Source organism: Rana temporaria, chromosome 1 (genome assembly GCF_905171775.1).
Source record: "Rana temporaria chromosome 1, aRanTem1.1, whole genome shotgun sequence".
NCBI lineage: Eukaryota > Metazoa > Chordata > Amphibia > Anura > Ranidae > Rana > Rana temporaria.
In genome coordinates this window covers 680,203,933-680,227,069 of record NC_053489.1, presented here as the reverse complement: position 1 = coordinate 680,227,069, position 23,137 = coordinate 680,203,933, and the positions used below count along the sequence as shown (strand labels likewise).

The window sequence follows — 23,137 nt, the reverse complement described above, 5'->3', positions numbered from 1 at the left end:
ATTGTTTGGAAAAAAATAATAAAAGAATTTTGTAAAAAAAAAATAGTATAGTCACTTTTTCTCTTTCATTAAGCCAAAAAAAAATGTTTTATCTTGGTTTGGTGTTTTTGAGTTGGGCCTTATATTTTTAATATTTTTTTAAAAATGTTTAGCTTTATTTTATTTTCTTAGGGTCATTTATATATATATATATATATATATTTGGGGACAACAGCAGCATTAACCTCCCTGGCGGTATGATTCTTTCAGAAAAAAGGTGCTGAAAGCGGTACCATTATTTGCAAGGGAATTTGGCGTTTTATACTGTAGGTCTGTAATTTTTAGAAATAACTCACTTAAATCTGACCAAACAAGATTCTAATAGGCATCCCGGGTATGACATTTTTTTAAAAACAAAATTATAAATTATAATATAATAAATAATTATAAATAATTATAACAAATGATAATGTAATTATAATAAAAAATATTCAATAATGTAATCAAATCAAAATCACTGAAATTTGCTCAGTTGCAGAATTGTTGCTGTAATTTTTATGACGAATTTCCCCACAAATCGCTATCGCACAATTCTGCAAGTGATTATAATTTATTATCACTGTTTTTTAGCTGCTCTAAAACTATTTTTGACATAAAGGGACACTTTTGGTTGCTATGGACAATCTCCAGTTTGCAGGCAGAAAGAAAAGTTTTTATTATATAAAAGTACATGTAGGGCACTGGGCAGACCACTAGGGACAAGGGGGGTGTGTATTTTTTACATACAGTACTGTAATCTATAAGATTACAGTATACTGTATGTAATGTGTTTGTTTACGTTTTTGAATTTGGCGCCGTTCTCCGCTCCCGTGCGTCGTAACGTCGCAGGGAACAGAGATCGGCTGCACAGGAGGACGCTGTGTGAATCGAGCGAGGTCCCGGTCGCTCACACAGCGCGGTGGCATCGCTGGATCCAGGGACAAGGTAAGTAAACACTCCCTGTGCATCCAGCGAGGCAAGCCCGAGTCTGACTCGGGGTTACCGCTCGCAGCATGAAAATCTAACCCCGAGTCAGACTCGGGAATACCGCCAGGCAGGTTAAGGATAAGTTAAGCTGCCATGGGTTATGTTCAAGCAGGGTTTGGAGAACTTCAAAGAAGACTGAATGGTGAACCTACTGAAGCATTTAGGAAGATATTCTATTATGTAATGCAAAAGGACATAAGAAAGGAGGCCATAATGGTCTCTGCCAGCTTGGGACTCAGTTAGCAGATGTATGTGAAAGGAATGCTGATTAATGAGATCGGGAAAGCCTGGGTCTTTCACCCAATAGTTTATTGTACTCATTAACACACCTTTGTCTCCTAGCAAACTATTGGGGGATGTGTTTATACTTATGTGTATTGTAAGTTGTGATGGAGGAGATGGAAAGTCTACCCTGAAAGGTCATATCTCTGAGTCACCAAGTCTGGGTAAATGATTAGATAACTAGCTCATGTTAATTAGGTTTCTGGTTGCAGGTGTATTGTTAGAGTAATATGAGCAGGAGGGGGGGGGCTCCTCTTCAACTGTATATAAGACTGTATTCTTGTTCTAATAAAGAGTCCATGTTCAGCAACCAAACAAGTATTGTCTTATTTTGTGGTTTTTAACGGTTGGAATATCTGATATCTATATTCAGACTGGGAGGAAGCGATATATGACGAAAGCACTCAAGCGGAGTGTGGGACATTTTGTTACACTCCTCATCCAACACCCCCGTGTCCTCCTCCCCTATCTCTATTCCCAATCCTTCTTTTTCATCTCCATTCTCTCTTCTCCTACTGCTTAATCTCCAGTCCCACTCCTCCATCTCCATTCTTGCTCCTCATCAATCTCCATTTTCTGTCCAACGTCTCCATTCTCACTCCTCATCCACCATCTCTATTCTCACCATTTCTACTTCATCCCTATTATCACTCCTCATCCACCATCTCCATTCGCACGTTTTCTACTTCATCTCCATTATCACTCCTCCTCCTCTATCTCCATTCGCACGTTTTCTACTTCATCTCCATTATCACTCCTCCTCCACCATCTTCGTTCTCACTATTTCTACTTCATCCCCATTATCACTACTTTGCCTCCTCTATCTTCATTCTCATTCTTTCTCATACTGCTCCATCTCAATTCTCTCTCCTCCTCATCTATTTCTAGTTACACTCTTTCCCCCTCTAATTTTCCAAATGCGCATTGTTTCCAACCAGGTGCTGTCATTACAGAAGGAATATTGCTGCTGGTGCATGTCTGCGAGCACCAGTGCGCATGCACACGCATGTGTTTTGGCACCAGATGTCCTAATAAACTGGGCTTGGAAACAGAGTCAATGCTGTCTGATCGGTAGCTTCCTGTGACGCCTGCTACCTGTACCCTGCTTTGAGATCCTGCTCCTGTGTTCTGATCCGGCTTGACTTTGACTATTCCTGCCTGCTGCCTGTACATGAATTCCTACCTGCTCTACTTGTTACCTCGCTGTCCATCTGTTGCCAACCAAGCTTGTACCCGATCTGCCTCTGCCGCTGCACCTGTCCGGTTTCTCTAACCTGTATGTGCCTGTGCCAATCTATGCTGCAAATCTCTCAGGACTGATCCGCTGTGCATTGCCTGCTGTGCTGACCCAGCCCCTCTACTGCCTGCTGTGCTGAACCAGCTCCTCTACCACCTACTGTGCTGACCCAGCTCCTCTACCGCCTGCTGTGCTGAACCAGCTCCTCTACTGCCTGCTGTGCTCATCCCACCAGTCCTCATTCCTGTGGCATCAGGAACTTCAAAGCAACCCTCCTGTCTACCTACCTGCCAGGCACTCATACCATTCTGTACTCTCAGGTCCCCTGTCTACTCTATCAGGGGCCACAAGTCAGATATGTAAGGGAGGCCTTCCTCTGCATTACAGGGCTCATTCATAAGGTACGTGAAAATGTGACAGGTGCGCAACCAGATGTCCGCTCACCTCCTTGGACCTCAGTATTACAAAGATGTCATGAACAGCATTGTATCACAATCTCCTACAATCTGCTTCACAGACAAGCTCCAGGTCATATGCTCATAAGGAAACACAGAGAGACATCATAGTGCTTACTGGCTATTTATTACATTAAAATAAAACTTCTCCAAATGCACTTACATAAATAAAAAAGTATTTATGCATGTAAGCAGGACACTCCAGTCCACAGGAGTTACCAGACCACAGACTTGATCTGTCCCCCAGCTTGACCGATGTGATTATGTCACCACCTCCTCCCACCTGACGTGTTACGTCCTTCTGGATTTTCTCAAAGGCCTTGTGACTGAACTACCGTTGTGGATGTATGTGAAGGATACTTTGGTGAGAGGGGTAGAAGTGCCTGGGAGTGGTGGGAGGAATCTAAGCATGGCCGGCTATATGGATGATGTGATGATGGTGTTTAGAGTATAGATGGTTTGAGGAGAGCAAAGTTGTCAATCAATCTTTTTTGTTCTCTAGGTGGGTTTGCATTAAATATGGCAAAGAGTGGATGTAAGTTTTTTTAATGATTGGAGAGATGTGGAAGAGAGCTATGAGGAGGTACATGGGTACATTTCTTGTTATTGAAGACCTTAACATTGGGGGTGATGTGGATTATTAAGACTGTCACCTGGCCCATTTTATTATATTTATTTAATGTCTTTCCTGCAGGATGTTTCAGTGTGCCGTGTGTTAGTCTGAGGATTGAGAGGTGTTTGAGGAGATACAAATTGTATGAAATAACTAAAGGTGTGGTGTGAACGTTGGAAAGTGATGGGGGAGTTATAGGGAAGGAAGGGGTTGGAGATGATATGAGGTGAAGAGTAAGAAAGTATGGAGGGATGTATACAATAAACACATTTTGAATTGGCAGTAAGATTTGATGAGGGTGGAGAGTTTGGAACATTTGTTCTGGGGGGTGGTATATCCAAGGGAGGGGTGTAGGAGGGTGGAGAGTTTGGAACATTTGTTCTGGAGGTGTGGTATATCCAAGGGAGGGATGTAGGAGGGTGGAGAGTTTGGAACATTTGTTCTAGAGGTGTGGTATATCCAAGGAAGGGGTGTAGGAGGGTGGAGAGTTTGGGACATTTGTTCTGGGGGTGTGGTATATCCAAGGGAGGGGTGTAGGAGGGTGGAGAGTTTGGAACATTTGTTCTGGAGGTGTGGTATATACAAGGGAGGGGTGTAGGAGGGTGGAGAGTTTGGAACATTTGTTCTGGGGGTGTGGTATATCCAAGGGAGGGGTGTAGGAGGGTGGAGAGTTTGGAACATTTGTTCTGGAGGTGTGGTATATCCAAGGGAGGGGTGTAGGAGGGTGGAGAGTTTGGAACATTTGTTCTGGGGATGTGGTATATCCAAGGGAGGGGTGTAGGAGGGTGGAGAGTTTGAAACATTTGTTCCGGAGGTGTGGTATATCCAAGGGAGGGGTGTAGGAGGGTGGAGATTTGGAACATTTGTTCTGGGGGTGTGGTATATCCAAGGGAGGGGTGTAGGAGGGTGGAGAGTTTGGAACATTTGTTCTGGGGGTGTGGTATATCCAAGGGAGGGGTGTAGGAGGGTGGAGAGTTTGGAACATTTGTTCTGGAGGTGTGGTATATCCAAGGGAGGGGTGTAGGAGGGTGGAGAGTTTGGAACATTTGTTCTGGGGGTGTGGTATATCCAAGGGAGGGGTGTAGGAGGGTGGAGATTTGGAACATTTGTTCTGGGGGTGTGGTATATCCAAGGGAGGGGTGTCAAAACGAGGAAATGAGGAAGGCATGAAATAAGTCAACATTTTTATGGTTGAGGATTGGTAGTGGTGGGTTTTCGAAAATATTACGTTTTCTGAAAGTAGGATGGACATTCTTTTTTTAAAAAAGGGATAAGGAGGTAGGAGGAGTGCATTATGGGTATTGCTTTAATTAGCATATAAATACAGGGCTAGATTCAGATAGCCCTGCGTAATTTAGTGCGGGCGTAACGTATCTCCGATACGTTACGCCGCCGTAAATTAGGGCGCAAGTTCCGTATTCATAAAGAACTTGCGCCCTAAGTTACGGCGGCGTAGCATATGTGGGCCGGCGTAAGCCTGCCTAATTCAAATGTGGATGATGTTAGCGTGTTTTATTTAAATTATTGTTGACCCCGTGTATTTTACGTTTTTTACGAACGACGCATGCGCCATTCGTGAAAGAATCCCAGTGCGCATGCTCGAAATTCCACCGCAAATCATCGTTGCTTTCGACGTGAACGTAAATTACGTCCAGCCCTATTCGCGAACGACTTACGCAAACAACGTAAAAAATTCAAAATTTGACGTCCATACTTAACATTGCGTACGCCTCATAGAAGCAGGAGCAACGTTATGCCGGAAAAAGCCTTACGCAAACGACGTAAAAAACTCTGCCGGGCGCACCTACGTTTGTGAATCGGCGTATCTAGGTCATTTGCGTATTCTACGCCGAGAACGACAGAAGCGCCACCTAGCGGCCAGCGTAAATATGCACCCTAAAATACGACGGCGTAAGAGAATTACGCCAGTCGGATCTTAGCCTAATTTTGGCGTATCTTGCTTTCTGAATACAGAAAGAAGATACGCCGGCGCAGCTTTGAATTTACGCGGCGTATCTATAGATACGCCGGAGTAAATTCTTGCTGAATCTAGCCCATAGTATTTAATTTTGCTGTGTGTCACTAATTAGTTTTTTCTTTTCATTCTAGGGTGAGTGAATTGCAATGGTGGAGGGACATTGGTGGAGGGAGAGTGCAGTTGTGTATATCTAGGGAAAAAAGTTTTGTGGGGTAGGGATAGTGGTGCTGTGTGATTATTATTATTATTATTATTAGTAGTAGTAGTAGTATTGCTTTTATTATTAGTATTACATATATATTTTGTGTTGATGTTGCTGCATGAAATGTATTTGTTACTTTTGGAATTTGTGTTACGTAAATTAGATTTTTTATATATTTTAGGACATTTTAAATAAAATAATTACAGCAAAAAAATCAGCATAGAAATCTGGAATTATCAAGTATTATTTTCCTGCTCTGTGGGTGACAAACTCTCAGAGATATTCACATAGGGCCAGATTCACGTAGAATCGCGGCGGCGTAACGTATCCTAGATACGTTACACCGCCGCAATTTTTCATCGCAAGTGCCTGATTCACCAAGCACTTGCGATGAAAACCTACGCCGGCGGCCTCCGGCGTAAGGCGGGCCAATTTAAATGGGCATGTGCCATTTAAATTAGGTGCGCTCCCGCGCCGGACCTACCGCGCATGCTCTGTTTCCGAACTCCCGCCGTGCTTTGCGCGCCGTGACGTCATTTTTTTGAACGGCGACGCACGTAGCGTAATTCCATATTCCCGGATGGCTTACACAAACGACGTTGATTTTTAAATTTCGACGCGGGAACGACAGCCATACTTTAGACAGCAATACACTTGCTGACTAAAGTTAAGGCACCAAAAAAAAGTGTAACTTTGCGACGGGAAACTAGACTAGTGGCGACGTAGCGAACGCGAAAAACCGTCGTGGATCCGCCGTAACTCCTAATTTGCATACCCGACGCTGGTTTACGATGCAAACTCCCCCCAGCGGTGGCCGCGGTACTGCATCCTAAGATCCGACAGTGTAAAACAATTACACCTGTCGGATCTTAGGGATATCTATGCGTAACTGATTCTATGAATCAGTCGCATAGATAGAAACAGAGATACGACGGAGTATCAGGAGAAACGCCGTCGTATCTCATTTGTGAATCTGGCCCATAATGAGTGGAAAACGTTCAATTTAAAAAAACCTGAAGATGCTCTGTATCTGGCTATGCTATACAACTTTGGTGGGTTTGCTCCAAGCAGGAGTTGCCTGGAAGTTGCAATTTCCCTCAACGATGAAACCCAATTAATTTGACAAAGGTGTAGAAATACATGTACTGTATATACCTCTTTCAATACTAATACTTCTAAACCTGACTGACAACACTGCTTGGGATTTCGGTGCAGCACAGGTAGCGTTGTCAGTTCAAAAAGTAATTTAGGAGCTCACTGGATATCTGGCAGGATCAGCGGGTATTTTTCCATATGAAGAAAATTCAAGAGCCCCACCCAGTGCACAGGAGGAGTAACTACTCATATATGTACAAGTTACATCCCCCATGTACCAGGCAGGGGTCTTGTTCATCCACCGGGGAGAGTCCAGACTTGTCATCTAATAAATGTAAAGAAATATTGTTACAACCAAATAGAGAAATGATTATCATAAATTAAATTAAATCATAAAAAATTGAATTTAGAATAATAAACTGCATGTGGTCAGTTCTGAAGGTCTATTTTTCTTTAGAATAACCGAGAATCCTGTAGTAATAAATGATATATTTATATATGAAATGGTAATAAATCATAAGGTCATCATATGGTGCCTTAGATGCTGTCCCTGCGCCCGGCTGAATTTTAATTGGCCCGGTTGGGAACAGTGACCAATCGCGTACATTTACACAGCTAGACCGGGTGATATGCTTTTTCTTTTTTTTTTAACCACTTCAATACCGGTCTATCGTCATATGACGTCCACAGATGGGATCTCCCATCCTGGGTGGACGTCATATGACGTCCCGGGCTTTCCCAGGGGATATCTAGATGATGCCTGCAGCTAGAGGCATCATTCAGATATCCATGTCTTCAGCCGGCGATCCTGCGCACCATAAGAACAATCATAGCGGCGGTTCCGCCACTTGATCGTTCTTATAGGCGGCGGGAGGGGACAACCCCCCTCCCGCCGCCATCCGGTGCTTCTCCGGGCACTCCCATGCCATCGGGGGCCCGGAGAAGAAATTGTCCGGCGCAGGCAGGAAGCATAGAGATGACTGGTGACCAGATGGTCACCAGTCATCTCTATGACCGTCAGAGGACCCGGGTGCGATGTGATGACCTCACGCCCGGGTACCCTTAAGTAAACAAAGCCGCGATTGCAGCTAGTGAGCAACACAGATCATGAGATCGGTGAATTTTTTTCACCGATCTCATGCTCTCCAGCCTGGAGGAGGCTGGAAAAGAGGACCTGTCACACACATTTCCTATTACAAGGGATGTTTACATTCCTTGTAATAGGAATAAGAGTGATAAAAAAAAAAAAAAGAAAAAAAAAAGTTTTAAAAGTTTTAAATAAATAAGTAAAAAAAAAAATAAAACAATAAAAAAAAAAATTAAAACGCCCCTGTCCCCGGTAGCTCGCGCGCAGAAGCGAACGCACACGTAAGTCCTGCTGACATATGTAAACACCGTGAGGTATTGCCGCATGCGTTAGCGTGCCACCAACAATCATCATGCCTAGCACTAGATCTCCTCTGTAAATCTAAACTGGTAACTTGTAAAAAATTTCAAAGCGTTGCCGATGGAGATTTTTAAGTACCGAAGTTTGGCGCAATTCCACGAGTGTGCGCAATTTTAAAGCGTGACATGTTAGGTATCTATTTACTTGGACAGGGGGCGCTAGTGGGACTAAAACATATGTGAAAATCCAAAAAAACACAATAGCAATATACAATCACAATTGAGTAATTGTGCAATAAATGCCTGATTGAAAAAGTGCAATAGTGCAAGGATGATAGGATCTCATCCATATACTGAGTACATAGAGAAACAGTGAACGTAAAGAAAAACCAAAATGTCCATAAACTGAATAGCAAGTGTTCATATGTTCCTTGTTTATCACTGTGCATGTGATAAGATGCAAGCAGGTTTCCACCTTCACCGATCTAAATCACCCAATAGTGCATATAAAGGATGGCCCCTTACCGCAGGAAGTTGACCTTTTTCGCTAAAAAGAGGTCAAATTGAGCTCGTTGTCACCATGGACAAAGTATAGACACCTGGAGTTCCTGTGGGTCAGCTGGTTAGAGCGTCATAGGGGTATAAGAACAGAGAGATACCGCCATGGCATAATAACGTTTTATTTAAAAAGTTAAAAACAACACAGTGCCGAATGGAGGCTTACTTGGGTAGTGCCCGCGTCCCGGCACTGAGGCTTTGAGCTTGTGGTCAGAAAGGATCGTTCAAATCGATCGAATAGAGAGCGATGTCCGCGCTGGGGAGGTTTACAGCGTGCGCTCCACCTCGTAAGACTGAGAAGCCAGCTGGACAGGAAGATGCTGTGCGTGATCCACGTACCGCCTCGTGGGTAGGAATCATGTAGGGGGTAGGGTAATAGTCATTAGATGGTGGTGGGTAGTGGCCCCCATGTGAAGCACTCCCACCTCCTGATTGATATGAACTTTTGGATTGGGATGGAGTCCTGGGTTTTTTAGGGGTATGAATTTTTACTTTGGGTCTGGTAGAACACTTGCTATTCAGTTTATGGACATTTTGTTTTTTCTTTACGTTCACTGTTTCTCTATGTACTCAGTATATGGATGAGATCCTATTATCCTTGCACTATTGCACTTTTTCAATCAGGCATTTATTGCAAAATTTACTCAATTGTGATTGTATATTGCTATTGTGTTTTTTTGGATTTTCACATATGTTTTAGTCCCACTAGCGCCCCCTGTCCACTTTTCACATTTGCATTTATTCTTTGAATTTTTTGGGTAGCAGCTTTCTCATTTTTGATACATTTATTTTATTGGCGCGAGATCCTTACCCCATTTATCTATTTACTCGGTGTAACATAATCTTTCATATTTTACAAAAAAAATGGTGCTAACTTTACTGTTTTGTTATTTTTTTTAATTCATGAAACAATTTTATTCCAAAAAAAAGGCGTTTGAAAAATTATTGCGCAAATACCGTGCAAGATAAAATGTTTCAATGACCGTCGTTTTATTCCCTAGGGTGTCTGCTAAAAAAATATATATAATGTTTGGGGGTTCGGCGTAATTTTCTAGCAAAAGAATGATGATTTGTACATGTAGGAGAGAAGTGCCAGAATAGGCCCGGTATTGAGGTGGGTATAAAAGCCCGGTATTGAAGTGGTTAAACCACTGTTTTATGTAGTTGATTTGGCCACTGTGACTTATGCAAATCTTTAAGCTAAGTGTCTTTGTTACTAATTGATTTTGGACATTATACGTTGTCCCCCGCCTGATAACTCATCTTTTTTTGTCATGTAAAAAAATCTATAAAAACTGTTAATAGAAAAAAATAAATTATAAGGTCACAGGTTGTGGTTTCATTAAAAAGGTTACAAAAGGCTTTAAAAGTTTCCGTCAAGACGTTATATCACAGGTTGTGGTTGTGCAAATTACATAATAACCCCAGAATAGACAAATCTAGTTAATAGGAGAAAATACATATAGATAGAGACCTACACCAACCAATAAGCAACCGTCCTTCACTGGTTTGACTGTTCTATATTGATAAAAACTGAATTACTCAGATTCCTGTTACTGCTCTAAACATGTTATAATTGGTCTTGGCAATGCCAATGCAATTTAACATTTTTAACAGCAAACTGGTAATATCATATCCAACAAGAGTCCTTCTATTACCATTGTTAGCTAGAAGACCCTTTCTATCAGCCTCTTTGATTCAGGTTTCTATTTAATTTTCCTAACTACGAGGCTTATCCCCACCACTCTGAAAGTCGCTAACAGACGTTCCATCATTGGCATACCTCATTACAAAAAGTAATGAATGTCTACTGCGACATGACCATAAAACATTGAGAAAGCCACATACCTGAGAAAGTTGGTCATATGTGATCTTCTTTCTGATGCACCAACACTCACCAATTTGTGTTCATTCAATGTCTACCTCTGCACCAACATGTAATGAAAATTCATCATCAAATATGATAAGTGGCTCTTCCATGTTGTCCTTCTGTGGTTCTGGAGTCATCTCAGACTGAGATCCAGAAGAGTCTGTGTTTAAAATGTAATACAAGGATGTGATGGAAACACTGCCCTGTGAGGTGTTCAGGTCGGAAGTCATGGATTCCTCATATTGCACAGAGCTGCTTTTAATGGGATCCTCATCTTCTTGTCCTGTGGCTGCATCTGGAGAATCTTCCTTCCATCTTTCACTCACATATTTCAGAATTTCTGTAGCTTTACTTCTTTTCATAGAGTCAATGGCCAAAAGATCGATAAACATCCTTCGTATCCCAGTGGGAATCTTTCTCCATGCTTCAGGAGGATTGTCCATATGAAAATTGTTCTGCCAGTCAACAAAACATTTATATCCTTCATCATCAAGGGTGGCCACCTGCCATGGAAACTCCCCTGTAATAAAGGAGTAGATGTTGACACCAAACGACCACACATCCAGGCTGCCATCTACAACCAGTCCATCTGAGATGGTTATGTCACACAATTCTGGGGCCATGTAAGATTTGCTGCCACACCCGGAGGTTATCACTGTCCCTCTGACCTTAGCAAGGCCAAAGTCTGTGATCTTGATGGAGTGGCAGTCCTTGTCAAACACCAAAATGTTTTCTGGCTTCAAATCCATATGAACAAGTCCTTTCTCGGACATGAATTCAAGAGCATTGGAGATCTGTACAGAACACCTCTTGATTACGTCTTCTGGAATTCCCACCTAGAAAAAAAAGATCAAAATACAAAATAGATGTTAAAAATACAGTTTGGTAGAATATAAAGAGAAATTCAGAATCAGTTATAGTATATGTATGGCCATAACTTTTCACCATCATTAAGACAAAGTAATGGAACATTTTAAATATTAGTTTTAACACTTCTTTATCAAAACTAAAAAAAAAAGGGCATCCCGAAAACTTAATGTACTTACATGTGGTAAATTCATGGAGAACAGATCACCAGCAGGGGCCAGTTCCTGGGCAAAGACAAAGTATTTGATGGTGGTGAAGGCGATGCCATGACATCCGATGATATTGGGATGAGGAGAAAGTAAGTATGAAATGCTAAACTCCTGGAGAAAAGACAGCTGACTGGTTCTCTTTTTATTCATGACCTTCAATGCCATGGTTTGACCTGTAAAAAACAAAACAATAATTTAACTTGGAATAAAAATATAATATTTTTAGCTGGTTATTTTTTTATGTCCACTTGAAAATCTCAATCTTGGAGCAACAGATCTTATTAAAATGTTTGAGAATGTATTATGCTTCATTTAAAGCCAATGCCAACCTTTCCAGAAATCATCTCTCCTGTACTGAAGAAATTCTACTGGACTGAGATTTCCTACTCTCATTTTTTTCAATGTGCATTAGAAGAAGCAACAAACCAGACAGACCCCATCTTGTTTCCTGGCTGGGGAACGTCCGTCATTATTAGTATCATATCCTCCCCAGCCTGACTGTTCCTAGCCCACCCCTTTCATTCATTGGATTTATAATCTTTTAATCATGGAGGATCAGCATCACATGTGACCATTATCTAGGACAGTCTGCATGCAAATACAGTCTACTCCTCCAGACAGATATGTACCCATCATAGTATTTTGATATTTACATAACTCTTCCCAAGACCCAGACTATTGCTTAGTTACCTAAATAATTCTACCAACATGAATTCATATTTTGAACAGTTTATACTTATAGAGATGTAATAAATATAAAGTCTATTACTTACAGATCACTTTAACATACATATACATAAATGATCATAGACAATATTTATATTGAAATGTTGGTTAGAATAATTCACTGACCTGTTGTCTTGGCGTTTGCCAATAATACTTTTCCATAGCCTCCTTCTCCAAGTTCCTTCACATTGAAGAAGTGTTCCTCTAAGTCTACATTCACTAGTCTTTGGGAATAGAAGGAGACCATTCTGTCCAGAAGTCCTTTTACATCATCAGCAACGGAGGCCATAGTGTCCTGGAGAGCAAAAACAGAAAACTTGTTACATTAAGAAGACATTTATTTTTTAATGAAAAACTTTAGAAATTTGTCAAATATGAATACTATTACTAGAATTTAATATACCTATACATATGAAATGCTCAATAAAGCTCCACATCTTAATCAATGTGACTCAGGAATAAGGTTCAGTCATAAAAGTGAAATCTTTAACAGAGCAACAGAAATGTATGGAGTACAGTTAAAAGGACCTGAATATGGAAATACAGCGATTCATATACAAGACAATTATCAAACAAATGTAAAACTTGGTCAAGTGCAAAATCAAATGGAAAAGCCAAGACTTATAGCAATAAATAGGTGACTGGATATATCCAATAAGCCGGTTTCTGTACCCCCGAAGGGGTGTGTTTCCCCAATGGGATTTTATGCGTGGGAGATTGGTTGTGGAGTAAGGACTAAATTAGTCGACAAAAATGTATCAAAAATATCAAATTTTATTTCAATTTTTATTTAGTGTTGCTAGTAGGCAACGTATCAAGGTAAATGTTAACAGCATGAGCAACAAAGCATCTAACTGACCAAGGGGGGCAAAGAAGGCACGACCTAGGGTGAGTGACCGTCAAACGGCACCAAACATTACTGAAGATAGGACATAAATTCAAAATTGTATATATATTAAAGCGACAAAGGAATGCAATAAAGAATATATCCAATAATTACCAGTTCAGTCATGTGTAGGGACTGTATGGGGGGATCAAACGAGTAATTTCTCCCCCAAGTGCCCTTCAGGAAAGAAATGTAATAAACTTTGGCCAGCAGGTGGAAAGGTGTATCTTCTGCCAGAAGAATTTTGGTGAATCTTATATTTCTGGCAGACACTGCCATGAAAAGACCAAACATACCAAAGGGATGACCTACAAGAGATACTCTGCTTTCTTTTTGCCGACCAGCTATGCCGACTTTCTAGTTTTGTTACATAAAATCAGGAGGATGAACACAGAGCTCAGCCAGATAAGAAGTGTAATTTTAATAATAACTATCATGTAAAATATATAAAATGGTTGTCTCACTTTTTGTGACCAGTACAAGACATCAGAGGCCATGATAAAGGCCATCAGAAGATTTTTGTACAGATTGGATTATACTTGTAATAGGAGTTTTAGATAAAAACATACCCAATCATATATTTCCTTTGGTATTACATCACACAAATTACTGTCTCAACTTTTATTTCTTATAATATATTGTTAACAACTTTTTCATCAGACTGATCATGGCAAGCCTCCAATGTCTATCCTGTCCTCTGTATACATTCTATTACATATTATCTTGTCTAAGCTCCACTCATTGCCCCTTTTGTCAGTTTTGAATATTAAGGTTTTATATATTTATTACATACACCTCAAACCTCTGCAGTATTATTATCAAAATGCTCAATAATAAAGATACATTGATTGGTTAGATGAAAGTGACCTTACCTTAATGTGGAGAGGATTCAGGGGTGATGAAGTTGGATTTGTTTCTCAAAGTATTAAGTTCCTCTGCAGATCAACACCAGACAACGTCACCAAATCTCCAGCAAGGCTGTAATAGATGAGTGTACCGGGATCTCTGGAAGTAACTGATCAGAGGAGGGAGAGGTCTCCTTTTTATAAGGGAGATGGGCGGGGAAGGCAGAGAACGAAGGATTTCCATTGGCTGACTTCTCATGTAAATGATGTGTAAATAACCTGCATTGTTCTGGCTGATTTGCATATAAACAGGTTTTCTAGAGAATAGGTGATTGGATTAAACATGCTGAAACCCCAAATGCTTTAAAACTTTGCTGAATTTTAAAATGAAACTTTCCTCCATATTAACTATAAAATGGGAAATATTGTTTTGTTTTATAATATATTTTTTGTTTACCTGATTGTAGACTAAATCACTAATTACAAGAGGGAGAACTAACCAGATAATTTATTGAGAAAAAACAATGTAACATTGGCTGTAGGTTCTTGTGGGTTTTTTATACTATTATGTTTTTATGCCTTCTAGTAACATTGTACACCAATTAATTTAGTTTGAAAGGGACCTTTTGAAGAAAAAATTGAATAAAACATCATCAGCATAAAATAGTTTGCAGGAGGATTAAAATTACCTGTCAGGATAGGAATATTGGAGCTGCCATGTCTGGGCTTATTTCCTTATTAACATCCTGATCATTTCTTCACTACTTGGTGAGTCTCTGACCTAGAACAATCCATGTGTATATCATATAATGGAAAATATCATACTTACATGATGTTCTGGGAAAACGACAAACCAAGTATTGAAACAAGGATGTCATATCTGTAGCTTGTGCCTTCAAAAGCAAATATCTTTCAAATCTACTGCTGGTGAATACTATGCAATAAAACTGGGTTAGTTGTCGTACACGCGGGCCGAATGTTGGACGGTTTCTATTAAACTGCCCAATACCCCCCCCCCCCCCGATATTCAGCCCGTGTGTACAGGGCTTTACAGAAGCAGTAAGGACTCGTGCACACGATAGGTTAAACAGAGGACAACGGTCTGATGGACCGCTTTCATCGGCCAAAACCGATAGTGTGTGGGCCCCATAGGTTATTTAACCATCCGTTAAAAAAAAGCCAACTTTCTTTAAATTTAACCAATGGATTCCTAACCGATAGGTCAAAACCAATCGTTAGTAGGCACGACCATCGGGTTAAAATACCATGCATGCTCAGAATCAAGTCGACGTATGCTTGGAAGCATTGAACTTGTTTTTTTTCAGCACGTCGTTGTGTTTTACGTCACCGCGTTCTGACACGATCGTTTTTTTAACTGATGGTGTGTAGTCGCGACGGACCATCAGTCAGCTTCATCGGTTAACCAATTAAAATGGTCCATCGGTCCGTTCTCATCAGATGGATTGATCGTGTGTATGCGGCATTAGAGTAGTAATCAACAGGAAAACAGCTGTCCAACAGTCCTAACGTTTAGGGCAACTCCACCAAATATGAACCAGGTCACCTGAGAAACTGCATAATCTCCAGCATTTAGGGGAGGAATTAGGGGAAAAAAATTAGCAAGCTGCCCTGGAGTATAACGTATCTTTAAATTTAGCTTCACATATAAATTGCTTGCTCTTATGCTTAAGAGTATGAATTATAACGCTTTCCATACTATACATGACAGCTATTTCTAGCAGATGGTTTACACACGGTCTTCAAGTAATTATCTTCATGCTTTTCCGAGTTAAACTATCAAGTTGAGATAATGCAAGAAAAAAAGTTATAAGAAAAATAAATAACACAAAATATATATATATATATATATATATATATATATATATATATATATATATATATATATATAATTTGATTAAGCCAATTGTCTGAGACTGGAATATTCAGTACACCCAAGGTGAGGAAGCATAGAGATTTACCACAACAATAAGATCTACCCTGAATGGTTTCAGCCTACACCCAACAAACAATACACAGAGGGGGAGCTGAGAACAATGGTGACAGGATTCAGTAATTATAGTAAACAATCAAACAATAGTAGAGGGGATCACCTATGAATATTTCAACTTTAGACAAATACCCATGGGTATGCCAGAAGAAATGCAAAATACTCCATACTCTGGTCCATTGACCATACACAGCTTTATGCGCAAGAAAGTTTTTACATTGCACAGAAAAACAAGTACAACTATAATTTATCTACAACTAACTTCACATTACATATCTTATATAATGTTACATTTAAAAAAAATAAGGAAACAAAAAGTGTGTAAATTACCATAAATTCTTAGTCTAGTTTTAGCTTTAATTTCATACTAATACAATGCAAATACAAGAAAACAAGGCTTTTTAAAGAAAAAAAAAATATTCCAACCAACAAAAAATATATTTTCTCACCTTATTAATAAAACAAACAGACAATTAGGAAAATAAAACAAACAAACAACGTTTCCTGTTCAGTCTATCATCCCATGTGGTACATTATCCCTGTAGAGTTTTATAATACACCCCCAAAAAAAAACAAGATACCCATTTTAAGTAAATTGTATTGCTGTGGTGGGAATCACTGCTAATAATTTGGATCAGCTTTGAACCCCCCCAATTAATAACCTTACTTTCATAAGCAGATATAGGGGTTGTGATGAATATATTGTATAATCAGTGGTAATAGGATCAGAAACTCAAGTGGAAGTCCATCCACAACAACATTTTTGGGTACAGTAAAATGACCTGAATATGGAAATCCAGCGATCTATTATTTTTATACAAGGTCATTCTCAGTCATGTTATATTATCCAACCTAATGCAGAGTAGCTGGGAATTTCCTGCATTTCCTCCACATTGGGTCAATAATATCTGGCAACATGGGGTACACTGGTGAGGCTACCTCCCTACCTTTACCCCCAAAAAACTTTGGATTTTACCCATGTGAAGGGATTTATTACCTCTTCAGTTAAAATAATCCCCCTCCCCCCAATGTGATCAAAAGTCTGCAAAGCATTTGTGAAACTTTTGGTGATCGGGAATCTTTGTTGTTTAAAGAATGACTTCAGATTCAGGGACCATTCACAAAGAAGAGTTTAAACCTTTATATCAATTGATATTGGTTTTCTCCTTTTTATAGTCGCTTAAGATTGTATACTGTATTTATGATCTATATCTGGAAGAATGTATGAGTTCACTTATACAGATGTTTTATACATGATCCTAAAAATAGAATGTACATGGTTAAAGCGTGCCAACATATTTGACTTTATAATTTAGAATATTTGGAATGAAGTTGCTTGATTTTTTTTTAATATTTCATTACATATAATTTTTCATTACATAATATTTATTAAAATCCTTCAGATTACTTATTTTCAGGCTCAGATTTCAACCCTTCACAAAACAAAACAGAATGCACAAACCCCATTGATATGGACCTACCTGCTCCACCCTTCTAGATCTCTTTCCAAAGTCTCCAGTCATATGTTAATGAGCAGCTCCTGTGTGTTGGCCAATCACGTTCTCCCATCAATTAGCAAAAGCCACTCCCCTTCCCACATATATACCCCACATACTGTATATCCAGTCCACACTTAAATTAGATTTTACTTGAAGCAAAAGTGAGTTTATATTTCCATTGACTACTTCATCCCGCAACTATTTCAAGAAGAATTAACACGTTGGGAAGTCTACAAAGATTCCACTAGTGAAGACCCAGTGAGATCCCATCTGCACCTTCATTTTCTCAGGTTAGTCATTTAAAACATTATAGTTTCCTAAAAAAGATTAGGATCTTTCTTTTAGGACCTGTTGTCTACTCTCTGTAACAGATAACTAATCAGTGAGTTAAATAGACAAACTCTTTAATGTTCTTTAAATTTCGATTTTTTTATTGTATTTCTCTTGCCATTTATGGTCAGAGTAGAGATCCATACACAGATTGGAAATCCGTCTTGCAATACTTAATTTATTTTTAATATAACCAACCTCATACATGGAGATGGTCTGTCATAATATATCTATAAAGTAAAATTAAACTGTGAAGTCTTAGGTTATTTGTTACTTTCCACCATCCAACAGTTGGGTGTGAAAGCACAATCCACTTTTTTTTAAGTACATTTTTTAATAGTAGTTTGGGTTCCAAATTCCACCATTACAATTTGTTTTTAATTTACACAGAAGTGTTATTTAATTTCTCTTATGCCTTATTGTTACAATACCAGGGACATTTGCACCTCTATTAATTAGAATGTTGATTTTTTTGACCAGCCGCTCTCTACAAGTGCTGTATTTTAGAGATTCAGCTTAAAAAAAAACAACATTTCTTGGTTTGTAATCTCTGTCAGCTTTTAACTGTCATATGTATCCATCACTGGAGATGACACAGAACATGATATCTCCCCAACTGGGATACAGATGCTTGTAAAATCCTGACCATAGATGCTGTCTAATATTCAGAGGGATGTCTAATGCTGTTTGTTATCATAATTACAAGGTCAAGAGAAACTAACCTGTAATTTTGTTTTTGTCATGATTCCAGAATGGCTTCTAATATCCAGGAGGTGACCAAGAACACCGCAAGGCATGTCCTTCAACTCATCACCCAGACCTCCGAAAACCTGAAGATGATGGAATTTTCCGAACACTTTGACACCATCCAAGAACTTGGGACGGGTTCATATGGAAAGGTCCTCCTTGCCAAACCTCGGGGTTCAGGTAAACATTATAACTTAATTCATGTAAGGAAAATACTTTCTTAGTATTAGTTGTGCTTCTGAATCATTTCAGAGCCACCAAAACCATTTCTATGGAACTAGCGGAACAATAAAAAATGTCAAATTGCCAGTAGGTAGAGTTTTTTTCTGTTAGAAGAGACTTGTATATTTGTTCTGGAACAAATGCAGAGTCTGACTTTCGAGGTCCAAGAATCAATAGAATTGCTCATTTGTAGACAATCATTAGGACAACTTTGAAGCCACGTGTACACACAAATTGTTTAACTTAAGCTTGTGAATATTATCCTGAGCATTGTGTACAGGAAGCATTTACAAAGCATTAACCTTGCTTTAAGCAGCAATCTTTTAATTTGCTTCCAAGTACCTTTCAAAGTAAGTTCTTAAAGCCCCCCTCATTTCCAGTTTTGGTGAGATGATTTTCATCTCAATGAGTCACTGCTGTAGATTTATTCAGGTTTTTTGTACACTTCAATAGGCTTTTAGCAAGCTTCTGCATTTGTTTATGTTACTAATTCTCTTTTCTCTCTCTCTCTCTGTTTGGCAGGTCAGTTGGTGGCTGTGAAGCTGCTTAGCAAGGTGAAGGTTCAAATGGACAACTTTCTGGTGGAATATGGGATGTCTATCACCCTCAGCGGCCATCCCAACATCATTAGGACCCATGAAGTTGCCTTTCACACAAGTAGAGGCTACGCGTTTGTTCAGGAGGTGGCGACAGCTGGAACTCTTTATTCCCTAATAAAACCAAATGTAAGTTTGTATGAAAACAATAATAATCTTTAAATTAAGAAAATATTTATTTCCTTTCTTTAATCTCTTTAAAGTGTTTAAAGTAGAGGTTTAAGGACTCCCCACTCATTACATTCAGTTGGTGGGATTGTGTATCATTTGAGTATTAGGTTTGATTTTAGGTATGTAACTTTCTCAGCTGTGAAGCAAGGTGAAGAATGGTGGTCCTGGATCTAGCACCATCCATGGTGACTCTCATATTTGTATATCAACAGGTTTCCTTTAAGCATCCTTTCAAGTGTTTTTAGCAAATATTTTATGTCCCTGTATGATGCATAATATAGTCTTTTTTTATTACATGTTTTCAATGTTGGTGTCTATATTTTGCCATGTTGGTGTCTAGTGGCTAATTTTGTCCTATATTCTTTTGTTCGTAGGTTGGTTTAAGTGATGATACAGTGAAGCGATTTGTTCCTCAGATAGCCAGTGCTTTGGAATACATGCACAGCAAAGGGATGGTCCACCGTGACATCAAGCCGGACAATATTCTGCTAATGGACTTTGAATGTAATATTATCAAAGTGGCAGATTTTGGACTGACAAGGCTCCAGGGTACTGAAGTACCATCTATATCCCGCTTCACACCGTATAGGGCTCCGGAACTGTGTAGCCTGAAAAAAGGAGATCAGTTGCTTCTACGCCCGAGCATTGATATCTGGGCCTTTGGTGTCACGATTTACGCAGCTTTGACTGGATCATTCCCTTGGAAAGGAGCAGAGAGACGTGACCCAATGTACAGAGACTTTGCGTGGTGGCAAGTCAGAAAAGATGTGACTTTAGCATCAGAAAAGTGGAAGAAGTTCTCTCTTGAAGCCAGGCAAATGTTTTGGGATCTTTTGGCCCTCAATGCTTCTGAGAGGTGCTCAGCAATGGACATTCTAAAATATCTTCATGTGCCATGGAAAGCAGAAATACTTTCAGAAAACCATACAAGGAGTACTGTAATACAAATGTCATACAAAGGAAATGATGTCCATTCCAGAGCTACCGCAAGTGCCGCTACTACACTTACTATAGGAGCTGAGGTGGAAATTGCATAAGTCCTTTTGATCAGCTGATAATCAAGAGACAGACTTGACAAATGCACTCTGGGAAATTGTACAAGACGTGTGTCCTAGCTGAATGTAAGAACGTAGACATCTTAGACATCTATGGATTTTTTTGTTCACATGATTGTTTATACACATAATTTTTTTAAATTATGGATCAAATCATGATAAAAATGTAAGATGGCCATGGAAATGATATGCTTCAGGAACAAAAAAGCATAGTGTGGACAAAACTCTACATGATAGGTATGGTAGAGCCAAACGTTAGGTCCGAGCATAAGTTCAAACTGTAAACATTGTTTGACTGTTTAGAGAAGATCTGAACTTTAAGGATGTTTAGTTGGAACTCCTCCCACCAAATGTCCCCCCAATGCTTGAGTTATCCTTGGCTCAGGCAATGTTCAAACACTTGACCTCTAGTCAGGTGCGAAATGTTGGGTCTCAGTAAAGTTTCAGCCCACACACTATAAAAGGCTGATTTCACAGCACCCTTTTGTCAGTGTTGGTAAATTTAGTGTGGGTGAAGGACAACTGACATTTGTTAATGGAAAAGACCAGTTAGGGCCCTTTCACACGGGCGGACGAACGGATCGTTTATTACAAGTTCGTTTTCGTTTACTTGTAATGTATCCCTATGGGATTGCAGATGTTAGCGAATGATGCATCCGCTAACGTCCGTAACGATCCGCCTCCGCAAAGTTCCGCTTTTTCAGACGGAAGAAAACCCTATTTTTCTTCCGTCTGGCGGAACGGATCGGATGAATACGGACACACGGTCCATATTCATCCGATTCCCCATAGGGGAGTGCAGAGCAAAGACAGGGCGGTCTCTGCACAGTGTGCGGGGACCGCCCTGTCCGCCGACAGCTCAGCGGGGATTTACGGAGGATCCCCACTGAGCCGACGGACACACACAGGACGGATCAATACGGATCCGCTCCATGTGAAAGGGCCCTTAATGTTGTGTGCTTTCAGTATGGTGCTATAAACAGTATTCAGTGTTATGTGTATTACTATATTGTATTCTGCATATACTTTTTGAATGATATGTTTACAGTGTATTGCAGTATCTCTGGCTATGGAGAGTAGAGTATAAGCCTGGTTGTATTCACTGCAATATAAAAAGACCCCACAGTTCTTTTTAGTCCTGCTTTTTATTTTTTTGGGTGTTTTTAGCATTTTGTTAATAGTATGCAAGTTACTTTTTCTCTTTCATTAAGCCAAAAAAAAAAAAAATGTTTTATTTTGGTTTGGTGTTTTTGAGTTGGGCGTTATATTTTTAATATATTTTTTTTAATGTTTAGCTTTATTTTATTTTCTTAGGGTCATTTATATATATATATATATATATATATATATATATATATATATATATTGTTAGAGTAATATGAGCAGGAGGGGGTAAACCTCATCTGTATATAAGACTGTATTCTTTTTCTAATAAAGAGTCCATGTTCAGCAACTAAACGAGTATTGTCTTGTTTTGTGGTTGTTAGCAGTTTTAATATCTGATATTTATATTCAGACTGGGAAGAAGCGGTATATGACGAAAGCACTCAATCGGAGTGTGGGACAGTTTTTTACATTGGTGGCAAGCAGTGAAATGCTTCCTGCAGTCTGGGACATCCAAACCTTCACCTGGATCCAAGGTCTGCATAGCAGGAGAGGAGGAGATGTGCAGAGACCAGCTACCATTGAAGAGGAATGCGAAAGGAGGTTGCGAGAGATGCAGATACAGAACAGAGGACCAGTATCAGATCAGGTCCTGCTGGGATGGTATTAGCAGAGAAAAACGGTATAGATGCCAACAACATAAAGCCGGCTTGCATAAGAGGGGAGCTGGAGATCAAAATTGCTAAGAGCCTAGGCCTAGGTGGACTTAAATTAAAAAGCCAGGCTGTACTGCCTTAACTGGAGAACATTAATAAAATGATAAATACATAATTACTATTAATAAAAGCAGAGTTAAAACAGTTCTACACAATGGTGGGACTGAGTAAAACAATACAGGTGACATAAAGCAAAAAAGAAGTGGCTAAAAAATATAGGACTGTTGTTCTCCGCTAATATTGCCTGCACTTATTACTGCAACATGTCTCACTCGCTTACCAGCCTGTGACCAAGGCAAAATGGCGGCTGGCCGATGTGTAGAACGGTGTCAACAATTTTTTTTGCCTCAGGCCCGCACTTATTATTAGTGTTGTCGGCCACTAGAATATATACGTTCCTGTTGAGCACACTATGCCCTGCATTATGCCCCATCCCATAGATAATAGTCTGGGACGTAGGCAAAATGGTGGATGG

At 39.7% G+C, this 23,137-nt stretch overlaps 2 protein-coding genes across 2 annotated transcripts; one reads left to right on the top strand and one right to left on the bottom strand.

Moving 5' to 3' along the window:
- Window positions 1-10,719: 10,719 nt before the first annotated feature.
- LOC120945361 (serine/threonine-protein kinase SBK1-like) lies at window positions 10,720-17,745 on the bottom strand. The gene is made up of 4 exons (XM_040359478.1): window positions 17,704-17,745; window positions 12,610-12,778; window positions 11,728-11,930; window positions 10,720-11,517 (listed from the first exon to the last, which is right to left on the bottom strand). Exons 1-4 carry the CDS (start codon window positions 17,743-17,745, stop codon window positions 10,720-10,722), a joined length of 1,212 nt encoding a protein of 403 aa, XP_040215412.1.
- Window positions 17,746-18,803: 1,058 nt separating this feature from the next.
- On the top strand, window positions 18,804-22,616 carry LOC120945350 (serine/threonine-protein kinase SBK1-like). Its single transcript, XM_040359465.1, has 4 exons — window positions 18,804-18,978; window positions 19,543-19,745; window positions 20,162-20,725; window positions 22,359-22,616. The coding sequence occupies exons 1-4, from the start codon at window positions 18,804-18,806 to the stop codon at window positions 22,614-22,616; spliced, it is 1,200 nt and encodes a 399-aa protein (XP_040215399.1).
- The last annotated feature ends 521 nt before the right edge of the window (window positions 22,617-23,137 follow it).